The sequence below is a fragment of the Haemorhous mexicanus genome, chromosome 12 (genome assembly GCF_027477595.1).
Source record: "Haemorhous mexicanus isolate bHaeMex1 chromosome 12, bHaeMex1.pri, whole genome shotgun sequence".
NCBI lineage: Eukaryota > Metazoa > Chordata > Aves > Passeriformes > Fringillidae > Haemorhous > Haemorhous mexicanus.
Genome location: NC_082352.1, coordinates 3,072,995 through 3,090,532, shown reverse-complemented (window position 1 = coordinate 3,090,532; position 17,538 = coordinate 3,072,995). Strand labels below are relative to the sequence as shown.

General features: G+C 51.7%; 1 protein-coding gene across 1 annotated transcript; it reads left to right on the top strand.

Moving 5' to 3' along the window:
• The first annotated feature begins 825 nt into the window (after positions 1 to 825).
• LOC132332990 (hydrocephalus-inducing protein homolog) lies at positions 826 to 16,732 on the top strand. The gene is made up of 21 exons (XM_059857717.1): positions 826 to 892; positions 2,394 to 2,536; positions 2,824 to 2,888; positions 3,564 to 3,762; positions 4,466 to 4,565; positions 5,100 to 5,199; positions 5,663 to 5,831; positions 6,039 to 6,277; positions 6,588 to 6,660; positions 7,274 to 7,478; positions 7,849 to 8,081; positions 8,666 to 8,817; positions 9,749 to 9,941; positions 10,804 to 10,912; positions 11,556 to 11,750; positions 12,094 to 12,236; positions 12,578 to 12,799; positions 13,953 to 14,113; positions 14,624 to 14,724; positions 15,541 to 15,685; positions 16,408 to 16,732. The coding sequence occupies exons 1-21, from the start codon at positions 826 to 828 to the stop codon at positions 16,730 to 16,732; spliced, it is 3,339 nt and encodes a 1,112-aa protein (XP_059713700.1).
• The last annotated feature ends 806 nt before the right edge of the window (positions 16,733 to 17,538 follow it).

Below are 17,538 nucleotides of genomic sequence, written 5' to 3'. Positions count from 1 at the left end.
AGCCAGGGAATGCATACCAGACTTAGCTGGCAGCTTCTCTGCAGAGTTTCATTTCCCCTGGAAAGAAAGGTCCAGGTAGGAGAACGCTCCCAGACTCTGCTGAAATCTCCCCTATGAGTTGCTCTCCAGGGGTACTGCAAAACCTGGCTGCCCCTGGGACACCAGGGCTGGCTGAGAGACTGGGGCAAGCAGGAATAGGAAAGATGACCAAAGTCAATTTGTCAATTCTGATGAACCCTGGGAACAGTTTCCTGCCTGGATGGACATCGCACTGATCATTAGAGCTGGCACACTGCGTTTTCCCCCTCCAGGACTCATAGCTAGAGCAGCCCTGTGCCCATGTTTGTCTTCAGAGGAAAAGCAATGCTACTCCCAGGCACTCCTGCCATTCCCAGGGCTTTTGTTTTACTCCCTGGATAAAGGGTTTTTCCCTCAGAAAAAACACTTGACAGTAATTTAATTGGCTTCCTGCCTGGACTTCTAGTCTAAGTGCAACTTCTTTGCCCTGCTCTTCCTTTCTGCCTCAGCACATGACACAGGTAAGCAGTGTTTGCCCAAAGGAGCAGTACTTCCTTCAGCCTGTATTTTGGGATCAGCAAGTTGGGTTTATGGTAGCTAGGGAAACACAAAAGAGCCTTAGCAACTGATGGTGGCCAGCAAGGAAAGCAACTGGCATTAAAAATGTTTCTTGAAGCCACTTGCTCCTTTTCACAGGTAAATGTCAAGGGGCTGCAGAAGCAGCTGCAGTGGAGGGGATCTGATGGGGAAGGCTCAGCCCTTGGCAGGGGCCTCACCTGGGCAGTGCTAGAGCAGCCTTCCAGCACCATGGCCACAGTCTGGCCTGGCCGCAGGTCCACCTGCAGCAGCCACAGCTTAAACACGGGGCTGCCAGGTCTGGGGATCTGGGAAGCATCTTTGCTTTTGGGGCCACAATGGCCAGGGGGACGAGTGCAGCGCTGGAAGATGCGGAAACCTTCTGTGCTCCAGTACAGCCGCTGGGGGCGTCGTCCTCTGTTTGTCACCTGGGCTGCTCAGTTTTGCTTCCCAGGGAAATGGGCCGGCAGGTGTGTTCAGGGGCCGGTGCCCCGGAGTGGATGGCTGCCTGCTGGAATTGCGCATTGCGCAGAATGCCTCCCAGACCCCAGCTGCCACCACTGCCAGCTCAAGCTGCTTTGATAGTGCCAACTATCAAAGGGCAAGGTATCCTTGAAGGTATCCTTGAACTGAACCACAACTGGGCTCAGTTTGAACTGGACAAGGACAAGGACAGCCATGTGAGTGCTGGAGGCCAGGCAGGGCCCTGGGGGCGGCCACTGCCTTTGCCCAGGGCTGGCCCAGGGCCTGCTTGCCAGAACTCTGCCCCAGCCCAAACCAGCACAGGCCCATTTATGTGCACACAAAGCCAAGCAGGTGGAGGTGCTCAGGAGAGCCTCAGTGCTGCCACACCTTTCTCCTGAGGACAGCCATGGCTTTGCCCTCACTGCATGTCACCTGTCCTCATCTGCTCAGGAATAAGTCTGCAGTCAAACCAAGACCTAAAGTCCAGAGTAAGCCCCTTAGCTTCATTGTCCTGGGCATCACGTGTGCCCTTTGCCCTTCAACTTTCAGACTTTGAAATCCTTTTCTGAGTCTCCCAGGATAGAAGTCTGAGCATGGCAGGGTTGCCTGGGGAAGAAGATGCTCCGCAAGCTGCCACCACTAGAAGCTATGGCTGGTTTGACAGTGCCAAATGCCGCCTGGAAACTGGCACCAGGACCCTGGGCTGGTCAGTTTTGTTTGCCTGGCATAACGGCCTGAAATGTTGTGCAGGGGTCTGAGGCCCAAAATGGCTGGCTGCCTGCTGGAATTCCGCATTGCACAGGATGCCTCCCAGACCCCAGCTTCCACCAGTGCCAACCTGGACTGGTTTGATACTGCCAAGTGCCTCCTGCAAACTGCCACCAGGAACCTGAGCTGGTATGTTTTGTTTCCCAGGGAAATGGGCCAGCAGTGGTGTTCAGAGGCCGGTGCCCCGGAGTGGACGGCTGCCTGCTGGAATTCCGCATTGCGCAGGATGCCTCCCAGACCCCAGCTGCCACCACTGCCTACTCAAGCTGCTTTGATAGTGCCAAGTGCCTCTTGCAAACTGCCACCAGGAACCGGCACTGGTCAGTGTTGTTTCCTGGGGAAAAGGCCTGAAGTCTTGTTCAGAGGCCTGAGGCACAAAGTTGCCGGCCGCCTGCTGGAATTCCGCATTGCGCAGGATGCCTTCCAGACCCGAGCTGACGCCACCCGAAACTCCAGAGGGAGGAAGGCTTGGAGCAAGGAAGCATTGAACATAAAGGTGTCTGTGCACGTGAGCGGGCAGGTGGAGCTTCCTGCATGCTGAGATCCCTTGCTCTCCTCCTTTACAGCTATCAGAGGGAATCGCTTCCAGTTTGGGCACTGTCCTGTTGGGAAGTGCTGCCGCAGGACATTTACCATCACCAACCACACCTGTCACCGGTTCATGGGCTTTGAGTGGGAGGCAGATGACCCATTCCAGTTCTGCCCCAAAGTGAGCATGGACTGCTCTGCCTTTCCCCATTGCTCAAGCCCTGTCCTGGTGTTCCCAGGAGCTGGCAGGGAATCCTCACATACGAGTGACAGCCTGTGGCAGTGCCACGCAGGAGATGCAGTCCCTGACTTTGCTGGGCAGAGGCTGCCAGCCTTGCAGAAAAGGCTTCATGTTATGGGAGGTGGCACCTTCTGTTCACACCACTCCCAGAACCAGCTCACACTGTGCTGGAGAAGAGCAGCCAGGAGGCTGAGGTGTACCTCAGTGCCGTTGTTACTTTTGCTCAGTTCAAACTGAGCCCAGTTGTGGTTCAGTTCAAGGATACCTCCCCCTTGCAGACAAGGACAGCCATGTGAGTGCTGGAGGCCAGGCAGGGCCCTGGGGGCAGCCACTGCCTTTGCCCAGGGCTGGCCCAGGGCTTGCTTGCCAGAACTCTGCCCCAGCCCAAACCAGCACAGGCCCATTTATGTGCACACAAAGCCAAGCAGGTGGAGGTGCTCAGGAGAGCCTCAGTGCTGCCACACCTTTCTGCTGAGAACAGCCATGGCTTTGCTCTCACTGCATGTCACCTGTCCTCATCTGCTCAGGAATAAGTCTGCAGTCAAACCAAGACCTAAAGTCCAGAGTAAGCCCCTTAGCTTCAATGTCCTGGGCACCATGTGTGCCCTTTGCCCTTCAACTTTCAGACTTTGAAATCCTTTTCTGAGCCTCCCAGGATAGCAGTCTGAGCATGGCAGGGTTGCCTGGGGAAGAAGATGATTCTCAGCAGAAAGTGGTACCAGTCCATCAGACAATGTTACTGTATTATTTCCTTTATATTTATTGGACATTTTGGTTATTCCTTCTTCTGGCTTTTCAGTTTCAGGCTATGCAACACAGGGAAGGTAGCAATCCAAAACTTGTGACAAAGAGAAAACGTTTGACTCTGGTTTCTGGGGCATGGATGGAGCTGCCCCAAGTTGCATTCAGTGGCGAGGCCGGTGTGACCATCCAGCAGCTAATGCCAAGTGCCCTCCTGTCTCTGCAGGACTGACTGCAGGACCTTAGTCCTGAAAAACAACAGCATGCTGCCCATGGCCTGGCAGCTCCGTGGGCTGGATGACCTTGTTGAGAACTTCTTCTTGTCACAAAATAATGGCATCCTTGATCCCCGCTCAGAGTTTGAAGTGACACTGCATTTCAAGGCTGAGCAGATTGGCAGCATTGAGAAGACCCTCCGACTAGAGGTGAGAGGGACTGTGGCCTGCCTGGCAGAGCAGGGCACAGTGAGCAGCCATGTGCTGCTAGGGACAGAGTCAGGAAGAGCTGCACCCGCCAGACACAAGGGTGCTGTGACCCCAACTTCTGCCACTACACAGCATTTGCCAGAACATGCAGTGCATCCACATCCCCCCAGACAAGCAGACACTGCATCCTGAGCCTGTACCACAACCACCTCGTCCCTGTGAATGGTTGAAGGTTGTTGTCTGGTTGTACAGACTGCAGCGTGATCTCTGTATTCCTCCTGGACTTTGTCTGAAGCTCTTGCATAGTACAACAAACTCTCCCTGTGGGATTTTGTTCCCTGGCCCCCTGTTTAGGGGCTGCCCTTCAGACAGGGTGCTAGGTGATTTGGGAGGGTTGTCAATGCCACTGCTCTGAGACACCTCATACTTCTTGTGGTTGTTCTTACACCCCTGTGCCTCTCAAGGATGCTTTAGCAGCAGCATTCCCTGCTGTAGGAGTGCAGAGTTGGGCTGATAGGGTTTTTTACTGCAGCAGAATCCCACTGGGACAGCCCATGAGAGGAACAGGTTAACAAAGCTTGGGAGTCCGCCAATGGTTGTGAAGCCAGGGAGGCCATAGGGAAAGCAGCCAGCAGAGACAAGGACTTTACAGGCTGTCTACCAGAAGAATAATCTGAACAATGTTTGTTTCTTGCTGCCTCAGGTTTCAGATGCAGAAAACATCCTGGGGGTTGTTCAGACAGAAAACATCAAAATCTCTGCAGAGGTCTATGATGTTTCTCTGGGCATTGACATGCCTGAAGGTCAGTGGATGCCTCCCAAACAAAGCAGTCCAGGTGCACTGCATTATCTTGGGAGGTGGGCAACCAAAGCACTTGATGGGATGGGGTGGGATGGGACAGCATGCAAGGAAGGCACGGATACGTAAAGCACATACTCTGCAAGCTGCGTGGAATAAAGCGTTGTCAGGGCTCTGACAGCCCTAAGTCTTTCCCCTCTGAACTTTGAAGTGTGCAGCTTCATGTGCAGATTGGATTTGGGGGCTTTGAAACAACAGTGATGTGAACAGGCAACGCCCACAGGCTCAGTGCAGCATATAAAGTAATTGGATTTGTGCTTGGGAGTGAGGAAATGGGAGCCGAGCTCTTTTGCTACTAAGCCTGCAGATACTTTGGGTAAGAAGAGAAAGGGCAGACAAGTAGTTGGAAAACACTTTCAAGAATGGAAACTTGCTGAAAAGGGTTTTGCACCGAGACCTCCATGTTGCTTGTGAGCTGGTGTATTCTGCAGCAGCTCACAAATACTGTGTTTGACCTCACGCTGTGGATTTTCTGCAGGTGCAGATGGAAGCTTGGAATTTGGAACAATTAATGTCCTGGATAAGGTGAAGAAAGTCCTGAGTCTAAAGATCAAAGGGATATACAGGATTGAGTACAGGTGAGTCCAGCTGCCTGGTAGTGAGCATTTCCCAGGCCTTCATTCTCCCTCTGTCAATGGCTAGAACCTGTTTCCATGCTGGCTACCTCATGGTATATACAAAACCTGGGCTCTCTGATCTCAATTATTTTACCAGAGAATTCAGCCACAAACCAGCAGTTCTTCACAGCTCAGCTGGAGGCCAAAGGAGAGCCCCAGAAATTTCAGCCACTGAAATGCTGAGATTCATTGCCGTTCTTTGGTGGTCACCTCCTTCCTTTCTCTTTCTGAGACTCTGTAAAGAAGTGAATGAAAAATTTTTTGCAGTAATCTTGTGATTGTCTGCACTCTCTGTCAAGATCCAGGATTCCCTGAGCAGAGCTGGACTCTCCCTTTTTTTTCTGGTCCTATGCAAAGTCCTGGCTGTGCTGGTGGCACCTGTACTTGTAACTGCAGAGCTCTCCTTCCTTCCCTTTCTCCCCAGGTTCACGCTGAAGGGTGCAGGTCCCAGGATGCAAGACTTGGCATCCTACTTCACTGTTACACCTCAGTCGGGCATGGTGAATGCCTCCCACCCTGATGCGAGTGTTGAGATAATCTTCCACCCCACAAGTGAAATCCTCCTCAAGAACATACCCATCCTGTACTGCCAGGTGAGCTGCCTGGGCCAGGCTGTGTTATCACATGGTGTTTTGGGAGCGTAAACAGGATAGGTTTCTAATGGGAGGAGGGCTTTACTGGAGAATCCTCTCTCCTACGTACACAAACAAAGTCTTTCAGCACCATTTGGGAGGCTTCCTAAGTGGAGCTGAGACTCTGGCCGGCATCTTTATTGTTTACCATCCTTCCTGTGGACACAGGTGATAGATGCCAGCTCAGGTGAAGGAGGCCAGGCTGTTACCAACATCCCAATAAGAGTGTCGGCCAAAGCCGAGTACAGCAAGTACAGCATTGTGCCTGCCTCACCCACCGACTTCGGAGCCATGATCAAGGGCACCAAGAAGAGCCGGACTGTTGTGCTGAAGAACAACGGCACGCTCAGCTTCAAATTCCACATCCGCCGAGAACCCAAGCTTGCATCTGCATTGGAAAGCAAAAGGTATGAGAAGCCCTGCACCACCCTTCCTGTCATACACGCCACAGCTGGTATGTGGCATGCAGCCAGGAGACTTGGGCTATCGTCCATTTGCGTCCCTGGCTTGGGGAGAGGGAGCAAAAAAACACCTCAGTATCCCCATGTATAGTACAAAGCTGGTGACTGAGCTGCTCAGTCCAGCAATAGGAGCTGCTGGCTGCTCTCTGGGAGCCATCAGGAGCAGGAAGGCTTTCCTCTGTGAGGAGGAAGGCCAGCTTTGGCCTTTGAGGCAGGGGAGCTCAGCATGACAGATACCTCTGTTTTCTCCTCTCAGTTCAAAGCAAGGGGAATCTGCTCCATCAGCTAAAAAGCGCTCAAAAGGAAGGAAATCAGGCTCCTCGACACAGGTGGGTGACTCCTGCTGCCCTGCTGCTGCTGCAGGGGATGTGAGAAGATGCTGCTTTGCCCAGGCTGGGGCTCATCGCCATAGGGTGGGATGTGGTCTACAAGACCAGTATCTGCTCAGTCCTACTGACAGTCCTGTACTCTGGCTGTGACCTGGAGTTATGGGGTCAACAGAGGGGAGCAGGTCCTGTGTTTGGTAGCTGCTAGCCAGCATAGGTCTGTGAACACCTCAGAAGCAAAAACATCCCCCACTGAACTCCCAGTCCACAGAGCTCAGACATTACTTTTTCTTCTTCCCAGTCCCCTATCTGTCTCCCATCATTTCTCACAGCTATTTCTGCTCTCCTGTATTACCTCTGAGGTTGAAGGATCACAGCTACCACGTTCATTCTTTACACTCCCAACTCCTTTCTCTCTGCCACTTGGGACAGGCTTGCAGCTCCTCTTGGCTTGTTGCTCTCAGCCTGGGGCTACCTTTGGGCCATGGAGTCATCCTTCCCTGCCCTGGGACTGGCTGCTTGGGCCCATCTGGAGGCCAAGGCAGGACGTACTCTTTACTGGGGTGCTCAAGGCACAGCTATTAGCCATCAGCCTCTCCTGGAACTTTTTCTGCAGGGTCACCTCAGGCTTGGCATGTTCACAGTGTCCCCCTGCTCCGGCTCCGTCCATCCGTCACGCATGCAGTTGATCAAAGTGGAGTGCCTCGCAGAGCAGGAGGGGACATGGGAGGAGCAGATCTACATTGACATCATGGACAGAGACCCCACAGACAATCCCCTCGGCATTCCCTTCACCCTGATTGTCGAGACCTGCGTCCCAGGTACATACTGCCCACAGTGCCCTTGGTCACACTTGCTGCTGATCAGCACCTCAACTTGCTGCTTGGATAGAGAGGCACGCTAGCCTTGGTGTCCCACCTTAAAATCCTCAGAGGTTCCAGCCCTCTTCAAGTCCACCAGTTCACTCATTATCCCTCCCAGGCTGGGAGGGATGCATGGAAGGATAAAAGGAAAGCAGTGTAAGACTGAGGTTGACTGGGCTCCATCCTCACAGCCAGCTCCCCCACCCAAGGCTGGGTTTAGCAGTCACCCGGGCAGAAAGGGCTTATCGAGCCTTCTGAGAGGCCAGCAGGGTCTAGACAAATTCATCAGGGAGGCTTCTCCGTGCTCATCCCTCTGGTGTGTCCACAGGACTTGTTGAGAATGTCGCGTCAATCTTCAAGGAGTATCCGATCTGCAGCAGCGCCGACCTCAGCCACCAGCTGCAGTCGGTGAAAGGCACGGGCCTCTTTGTCAGAGATGAGAATAGATTCATCTTCAGCAAGGTTCAGGTTGGGCAAGAGGCAGAAGCCCATTTCAGTATCTGCAATGCTTGCCGTCTGCCATGTGACGTGGCCCTCTCCATCAAACCCCTGCCTGGAGAGGTAAGAACAGGAGGCCAAGGTGGTGGTTGCCCTCTAAGGGCTGTGCGAGTGCCTGTTTTGTTCTCCAGATGCATTGTTGCCTGTGGCCCAGACTAGTCTAGCTCAGTGCAGGTCAGACTGCAGGGGAGAGCAGCAGAGCCAGGGAACAGTTGTGTGGAATTTTGCATGTCTCAGGAGAGGTTTGGCTCACACCTCTGGGTCTTTAGTGGGAGAAGTGAATCCTTCTGAAGCTCTCCTGGAAGCACACGCAGAGAGGGGCTGTTATGAACTGACACGTCAGGGCTCAAAGCAGAGCATCTCCTCAGGCTCCCTGGCTTTTCCTTCTCTTTGAAGGCCAGTTCTGGGTTATTTGCAGAGTCTTCCATGCAGCGCCCATCTCCCATATAGGCTGGGGCAGCCTCCTGCACTCAAACACCCAATGCTTTAGCACAAGGTCAGCATTCCCTGGGAGGATGGGAGCCTGCCCGGGGAAGCAGGAAGAAAGACACAATGTCTGGGGCTGTTCTCAGTAATGCATTTATGAATAAAACTGTGTCATGTTGAAAGGTGTTTTCTCCTAACACTGCTCTCTGGGTTCCCCCAAGGAACAAAGCCTTATCAACAACATTTTCAAGCTGGATCCAGTCAAGATGTCCATTCGTGGCTCGTCCTCTGCCGTTGCTACGGTGACCTTCACTCCGCCAGACAAGCAGAGCTACGACTGCACCTTCGAGGCTTCCCTTGAGATGCCCAAGGGGTAACTGACCCTCTGAAATATTGGGGGAGGCCTCACTGATAGCTGCCTCTCTCTCCCCTGGGAAGGCACAGGCCTCTTGTTAGCTCTAATGCTTTCAGTAGCCTTAGGCATGAGATGATCTGGGAGTAACTCTTAGAGTAGAAAAATGAGGCTGATGGTTTATTCTGTATGAAGAACTGTCAAGACAGGGAAATACTAGGTAGCCAACTGGAAGTTACCCAGATGTGCTGCAGCTGACCTGGGCGTTTCCACGGACAAAGGTTTAGAAGAAGCGGTTTCTGCGCCAGCAAGACAGCAGTCACATTTTCTTCTTTGCTTCTGTAAAATTAAGTGATCCTCTGTGGTTCCCTGGCATTCATTAGGCTATTTTATGTGAGTGATTGGAGCTGATATGAAAGAGGAGCCCAGTTCCTCTGCCCTGGGACCTGTGTACTGGGGCTTTGACCTGCCCTTCCTCAACCCTTTAGTGACTGAATTGGAACAAGACAAGTCTAATTGCTAATAAGCAATTGCTTTTTTACTGTTCTTGGAAATGATCTTTACTGATGGTGAAAATGATTTATTTCTGCCTTCTTGCTTTTGTACTGCTTTCGTGCTGTGCCTTTGCTTGTTTCATAAGTCTCATCTCACTGCAGCAAGGGGATTTGCCATATCTCATCTGGTGCCTCCTTATTTACCTGCTGTACTGCATAATTCAATTAAATGAAATTATTTTTAACTGTTATTGTGGAAGGCTCTGGCTCTTTGGAGCAGATTCCTCTTGTGAATGGTCCTGAGTGGATTGGGAAGAGGCTGGTGGGGGGCTGTGTTTTGTGGGGTACAGGAGCACCAGGCAGGGAAAACACTGTAGGTGGGTGGCCCTTGGTGCTTCGCTTGCCCAGTGAGAAATGGGTTAGTGCCAGCTGAAATTGTTTCCGCGCCTCTCCTGCAGCTCGGTGGAAGTGAAACCCCAAATCCTGACCTTCACCATCAGTGGGAAGGGGCAGGAACTGCCGGTGACAGTCGTGCGCCCAAGTGCTCGCAGCAAGAGGGAAATAGCCGTGCTGCGCTTCAAAAGGCTCCAGCTGGAGGATACAGAGATGCTCCCCCTGGTCATCCGTAACAACGGCATCAAACCTGTCAAGGTGAGGAGCACCTGCTCAAGGAAGGATCTGGTTGGGAACAACGGCTTGTCCCACAGGGGAAGGGTCCCAAAAAACATGGCAGACCTGGGAAGAGGTGTCTCCGTTGAGCCCAAAATGACACAAATTCACCAGGAGACTGAATTGCAGAAGTTTAATACAAAAAGCTCTCTCTTTTTATAGACAGGTTTGACACATTCTTCTTGATTGGCTAATTAACAGAAACGTCTTTCTCACAAACAGTCCTTGAGAAGAACAGAAAAACAGAGTAGAAAAACACCACCTGCAGGTCGTTTATACTAACAAGTTATCATCGTTTCTACAACTCCCTAAAAGGTCTCACAAGTCCACTGTGAGAAACTAATGTCGTTTCTCGCTCTCTGACCAGGCTGTCAACCACAGGAAGAGGTGTCAGAAATTCTTTTTAAGCGAGTAGCTGACATCTCCAAAAAGGGAGTTCTTGGAAATTTTCCATCCAGTCCTTTTTCTTTAAGTTGAACACAAGAAAGGTGGTGGAGTATTTTCCTGTCTCTCAGGTCACCTTTTGTTCTCATGAACATGTGTGGTTTCCCAGTTCCATAGATTGTATTTAATCCCAGTTTACTATATTTTAAGTAAACTTAGTTGTGGTTTAATCACACTCTGCTCATTACTTTCTGTCCTGTGTGGTTCTGTGTCAGTTCTATCCAGATGCCTCTGAACACCCTTTTTTCTCAGCTGGTTTGACTTAACTTTTGTGCTAAGTGCTGTTTGTAGTGGGAGAGGTGCTGGGCTGCCATGCGGGACCAGCAGCACTGTGGTGTCAGTCTCTGTGCCGTCCTGTACTCACACCAGCATCATTGTGCTCTGGCTTCCCTTTTCTCAGTTTATGTTACACCTGGAGGATGAGCACGGAGTGTTCTTGTTGAAAGGCAGGGCCTCCACATTCAAGACATTCCAAACTGGAAATGTGGAAGGGGACTCCGTCAGAAACGGTAAATTCATTAACCATGAAGTGTGATCATGCAGAGGGAAGACGTGTGCCCTGCTCTTGGCTTCTCTGAGCAGCAGCCAGGTGTTAGGCACAGTTTCATTCTTTGGGCTCTCTGTCCCCCAAGCTTTTCTTGGGGCCTTTTTGCAGGGTCTTCTCCTGGCAAGTTGTAGGAAGTTGTTCTGTTCTTCTAGACATGGTGGGTTGAGTTGTGGGGGACTGTCACTATCTCAGTGGACCCTCTGAGGTATTTGCTGCATGTGGGAAGGTACCAGCCTGAACAGACACAGCCCTTGAGCACACAGCCAGCCAGCAGAAGCCAAAAGCACTCTTTGGCTGAGCTTGGCATATGGCTGGAGCTGGCTGGAAGTAGATGGAATGAGGGCTGGGCATCAGCCTGAGGTTAAGCTGCTTATGCGGTGCTGTAACTGGAGGTGGCAGTCTTGTGAACATAGGAAGAGGGTCTGGAACCACTGTGGGTAGAATCTGTGCTTAGAAGGTAGCTGGTTTCACCTCTTATTCCTCATCTATCCTATGGAAATATTTCCTCAGTACAGCTGTATTAATTAACTCTGATTTCCATTGCTGTGCAGAGAGCAAGCCTGCAAAGCAGCCTTTCTTTCTTCTGCGTCATGGGCAATCGGCAGAGTTTGATGTCATTTTCAAACCCACCCTGGCTCAACGTCTGGAAGGGAAGATTTGTCTGTTAGTGGGGGACTCCCGCCTGACCCTAACCGAGCTGGTGGGTGAAGGCCACATGGATGAATTCACCCTTGATGGGTTAAAGGAAGACCCCCAGGAGAGGAATGCCAAGAGCAGTCTAAAGAAAGACATCATTGATGGTAAGAGAGGAGAGGCTGCCAAGGTGGAGCAAGGAAGAGGACAACGTCTGATCACGTGTGTCCTCCCTCTAGCCAGGCCTGGGCTGTCACCCATGGGACTTGCCGGCCTGTGGGGGTGGCAGCCATGCATGCAGAGCAGTGAGTGCTGTGCTGCACATCACTGGCTTAGGGGTGTGCCAGGGTGTTTCCCTGAAGGTGGTGGGATGGGGAACTGCCTGGGGAACTCCCTCCAGAGGGAGGAAGGCTTGGAGCAAGGAAGCATTGAACATAAAGGTGTCTGTGCACGTGAGCGGGCAGGTGGAGCTCCCTGCATGCTGAGATCCCTTGCTCTCCTCCTTTACAGCTGTCAGAGGGAATCGCTTCCAGTTTGGGCACTGTCCTGTCGGGAAGCGCTGCCGCAGGACCTTCACCATCACCAACCACACCCGTACGCAGTTCATGCGCTTTGTGTGGGACGCAGATGCCATATTCCAGTTCTCCCCCAAGGTGAGCATGGACTGCTCTTCCTTTCCCCATTGCTCAAGCTCCTGGTGTTCCCAGGAGCTGGCAGGGAATCCTCACATGCCACTGATAGCCCATTCCAGTGCCACGCAGGAGATGCAGTCCCTGGCTTGGCTGGACCAAGGCAGCCAGCCTTGCTGAAAAGGCTTCATGTTATGGGAGGTGGCACCTTCTGTTTATACTTTTGTCTGTCAAATTTCACATAAATCCTCTCTGAGGTGCAGATTCCTGGCACAGCTGTTCACCACATCAGTCCCTTTTGCTGTCAGGCCTGCCTTTGGCAGTGCTTCCAGTTTGGTCCCGACTCCCTCCCTGATTCTCCCTAGGTGGGACACCTCCATCCTGGCTGTGCCAAGGGCATCACAGTGACCTTGAAAGCAGATGTCCCAGGCACCTTCAGGAGGCGCCTTGTGAAATGTAAGGTGACCAAGATCAACTTCAAGCGGCCACGAAGGAAGGTTCCAGACTGGGATGACCAAATGTGCATTGTGACGTGGAAGGATATCCCCAGGAAAGACCTGGCAGCCAGATGGTTTAAAAAAGAGAGGGTAAGAAGCAGAACAGCAAAGAAAGGCAATCCAGCTTTTACAGAAAGAACCACCATAGCACCATCAGCTGGCTGAGCAGCTCCTGCTTCCTCTGACATTGGACAGCCAAGAGGTTCACCAGCAGTGCATTCCAGGGGAGAGGTGGATGCACAGTGACCAGATACACTCACACAAGATGGGGAAGCCTTTTGACAAGAGACCTTTAGCCACACTCAACTATCAGTCTGTGCCACAAGCACAAGTGTTGCAGCCCATGTTGAATGGAAGGCAATGCTTTATGATTTTATCCCATTTTATGGTGTTTGAAATCTCTTCATCTCATGTGGTGCCTTTTCACCAACAAGGAGTTAAGTCTGCTGCACTCTGTCTCTTCTTTTAAAGTGGAGAGAAATACACTTCTCCTGCATATGCTGGTGAACTCCAAGTTTTGTCTGCATGGATACCAGAGAATTTGGTTGTGGTCTCTGTATTGTGTGGGATATCTCTTCATGAAGTAGCCCAGGCACTGTATGACTATGGAGGAGTCCAGAGAAGGACCATCTCCAGAGACTCTTGCTTTTATTGTCATTATTGCCACAAACACTCATCGTGGGTGAAGGTTCTTTCTGGGTTTCTGGACCATTTTAAGGCCTCTAAAAACCATCCTCTTTTCTATCAGAACATCTGCGGTTGAAGACTTTCCTAGTGAGATCTTTCACACCCCAAAATGCCCATCCCCAGCTCCCAGCAGCGTGGCTGTTGCTCCAGACATGACATCTGGAGAGCACTTACCCCTAAGACAAGAAGGTGCTTTCTAGAGCTCTTCAGTCTCCATCCACAGAGCTCCAGCAGGGGAACTTATCCCTATTTTGAGACCTGCTGGATTTATAGGGGACAGGAAAAAAGCCAGTCCCTCTACAAGGTTGAAGTACAGGGACTAGAACACAGCTATAGTCTCCATGGGGATATTAACAGCTGTGGTAGTGATCGCTTGGATCAGTCGGTAGAACAAACTACTGAGCAGAACACTCCCAATTTTGTCATCTTTCCAGGGAAGTAAAAGTGAATGGTCCTTTCTAGTCCCTTAGGAGGCTGATCTTGGAGGCCAGAAGATTCCCTTCTCAGCCTGACCTTCTGGGCTTTGCTTAGTGATTTCTCCTTCCTCTGTTTGCAGGTGGTCGAGACAGTCCCGGAACCAGCTCACACTGTGCTGGAGAAGAGCAGCCAGGAGGCTGAGGTGTACCTCAGTGCCATTGTTTTCTACACCCAGTTCAAACTGAGCACAACCGTGGTTCAGTTCAAAGATACCTCCCCCTTGCAGACAAGGATAGCCACGTGAGTGCTGGAGGCCAGGCAGGGCCCTGGGGACAGCAGCTGACCTTGCCCAGGGCTGGCCCAGGGCCTGCTTGCCAGAACTCTGCCCCAGCCCAAACCAGCACAGGCCCATTTATGTGCACACAAAGCCAAGCAGGTGGAGGTGCTCAGGAGAGCCTCAGTGCTGCCACACCTTTCTCCTGAGGACAGCCATGGCTTTGCCCTCACTGCATGTCACCTGTCCTCATCTGCTCAGGAATAAGTTTGCAGTCAAACCAAGACCTAAAGTCCAGAGTAAGCCCCTTAGCTTCAGTGTCCTGGGTACCATGTTGGCCCTTTCCTCTTAAACTTCCAGGCTTTAAAATACTTTTTTGGGCCACCTGGGACATCAATCTGAGCATGGCAGGGTTGCCTGGGGTAGAAGATGCTCCTCAGCAGAAAGTGGTACCAGGAGTCCATCAGACAATGTTACTGTACTATTTCCTTTATATTTATTGGACATTTTTTTAATTCCTCCTTCTGGCTTTTCAGTTTCAGGCTATCCAACACAGGGAAGGTAGCCCTGGAATACTCCTGGGAGGAAGCTGAAGACAGTGAAGCAGTGAAGAAGCAATACTCATCTGCTCTGATGCGTAAGGGCATTTCACTTGGTAGCTGAGGGCCTGGGGAGAAGACTCTGCCACTTCACTCCAAAACATGAATTGCTTTTTCATCCTTGCCCACACGTCCACTTTCATCAGCATCTTCCCAGCTGCAGCTGGAGAGTTTTTGTCCCTATCTGCTGTTCATTCCCTTCTGTTCTTCCTCTGCCACTTCTGTTCTGCAGAGGAGCTGAGCCAGGCTCTGGGGAGAGCCACGTGATGGGCGGACTGGGAAGGACTGGGAAGGGGGACATCAGGGACATCTCAGACTCTTTGAAAAGTCTGAGACTGGGAAAAACAATGGTGTAACAAGTGAGCTGACCTGTAGCCACTGTCTGTGTGCAGCTCCCCACTCCAGGGCAAATGCAAAGTCACCGTCTAAAACCAACTCTCCTGCTTTGGCACAGGAGTTTGTGCTGCAGGCAGAGACCCTGCTCCCAGATGCTCTATTTCCTGCTGAAAGTAATTGGCCAGAGATGCTCCAAGTGCATCCCAGCTCTCCTCCAACTACCTGCAGTGGGAGGCAGAGTTGCTGGTGCTCCAATGACAGGATTTTATCTTTGAAAGGTGTCCTCTTCCTCTCTGCAGGTCATTTCCTCTCCTCTGAACCTTCAGGGTGTCTCAGAAAGCTGCTGCATCATTTTGGGTGGCAGCAGGAGCATCCTTTTGAAACTCATCCTTCTGAGCTGCAGCAGCTGCAGCAGTTGGCCAAGCAGCAGCAGGATTCTGAGCAGCAGCTGCAGCAGCCAAAGCAGCACGACTGTTCCAATATGCTACACCACTCACACCCTGTTAGTTCCTCCCCAGAGGTCTTCCCAGATGCCATCTGTGACTGGTCAGTGTTCTCCATCAAGCCCTACTGTGGCACCATCTACCCTGGCCAGAAGCAGGCCTTTTACACGTGGTTCTCCCCAAAGTGTGAGGGGACGTTTGAGACCACCCTGCAGTGCAGGTGGGAAACATTTAGCACTTGTCAACTCATGCTTCTGATGGGTGTCACTGGGGGATCGCAGGGTGGGACAGGGTGGAAGGGACCACAGTAGATCATCTGGTCCCACTTCCCTGTGTAAGCATGCTCATCCTAGTGCACATGGCACAGGGTTGTGTCCAGAGGGCTCTGGAATAATTCCAGTGAGGGACACTCCACACCCTCTCTGGGCAACCTGGCACCTGCACAGGAAAGAAGTTCTTCCTCAGGTTCAGGTGGAATTTCCTGTTCAGGTTCTGCCATTGCCTCTTGTCCCATTGCTGGGCACCACCAAGCACAGCCTGGTTCACTCTGACTGGGATGAGGAGGTGAGCCTGGAGACAGGCAGCCCCAGAGAGGCGGCAGAAACACCCACAGGAGCAGAAAAAGATCATCTGGCCTTGGTAGGGAGACACTGGGAAGGTTGCAAAATCTGGAAGAAGAGATCCAGGAACCAGCAAGTCCCTAGCTCTGCTTTCTTTTGGGACAAGCAAGGCCTGCTTCTCTACATGGAACCCTGAGTGCTGTAGTTGGTCCCCAGGCACTTTACTGGTCATGTTCCTGCCCTTGCACCTCTGCAGCTTCCATGCAGCGAGTGCATTTGTTTAATTTGCTGCTCGCTGCTTGCACAAGGAAAGGATGTAGCAAGCTGCAGAGCAACTGGCTGAGAATGTCTGTCTGGCTAATACCAGTCCCTTTCTTCCTAGGATTCCTAACCCGAAGCCAAATCAAAAAACGGGGCAGGTAATTGTGAAAGCCCGGGAACAGAAGAGTCTTGGTAAACCATTAGAGCAGAGAGAGAAAGGCCAGAGAGCCAAGAAGCAGAAACCAGCACCTAAGGGGCAGAATTTGTGTCAGCTGAAGTCTCCTGAAGGAACCAGCAACATCGTGCCTTCTGCTGCTGCTGGTCTCCCACCCTTCACCAGAGACCTCTGCAGCCCTCACCTCCCGGCCCACGCCAAGAGTGGCTGCACCCTCTCCGCCCCTCGAGCCGGTCTGGGTGGCAGCAGAGCAGGGCTGCCCAACTCCTAGAGGCAGCAAAGCTGCTCTGTGCAGCTGCTGAGAGGAACCCTGAGCCAAGGAAACCGGAACAAAGGAGACGAGAGGAGCAACTTGTATAAGTTCTCAAGACGGTTTAATCCCCGAGAGAGCCCACAGACAAGTGACAAAGCTCCAACAGGGTAACAGCAGCTTAAGAACCGGGGAGGGTACTCGGGGAGGATAACCAATAGTAGAACAGCAAGAGAGGAACATAGGGCGGGGATCAGATTGTAGGTAACCAATAGGAGATAACATGGGAGGGAATTACGCTTGTCACCCCAATGGAACTCCGAGAGAAGGGTGATGGACAAGGATGGTTCTAGAGAAAGGGGTGGGGCCACATTTGATGAACAAGGGAAGAGAGCAGTACTTCCAGGATTGGCAGGGAAGGGTCTGGAAATCAGGGAGGTTCATGGGAGACTGACATGGGGGCTGACAAGATTTTGCTGTGTGCAACGAGGCTGCAATCTATTTCAAGCCTCAGGGTACAGTTATCTGCTACAGCGAAACGTTTTTTTTGTCCACTGGTGCCTTAACTGCCATTATTAAATTATTTTATTTTGGGAGAATCAATCTCATTAAAAGCTGCCTCCCACCCCAAGGAAGACAGAAAAATTAGTGGTAATTGAATTGCCTTATTTGTCCACTAACACCTACTGCAGGAAGAAACCCAAATATCATCTAATCTTACCATATATGACTTTTTAGTGATGGTGTAACAGCTGAAATCAAACGGCAGTAACTATTCTAGTAAATCCAGTCTGGTAGGTTAAAGCAGCCATTACTCCATCTCTGTG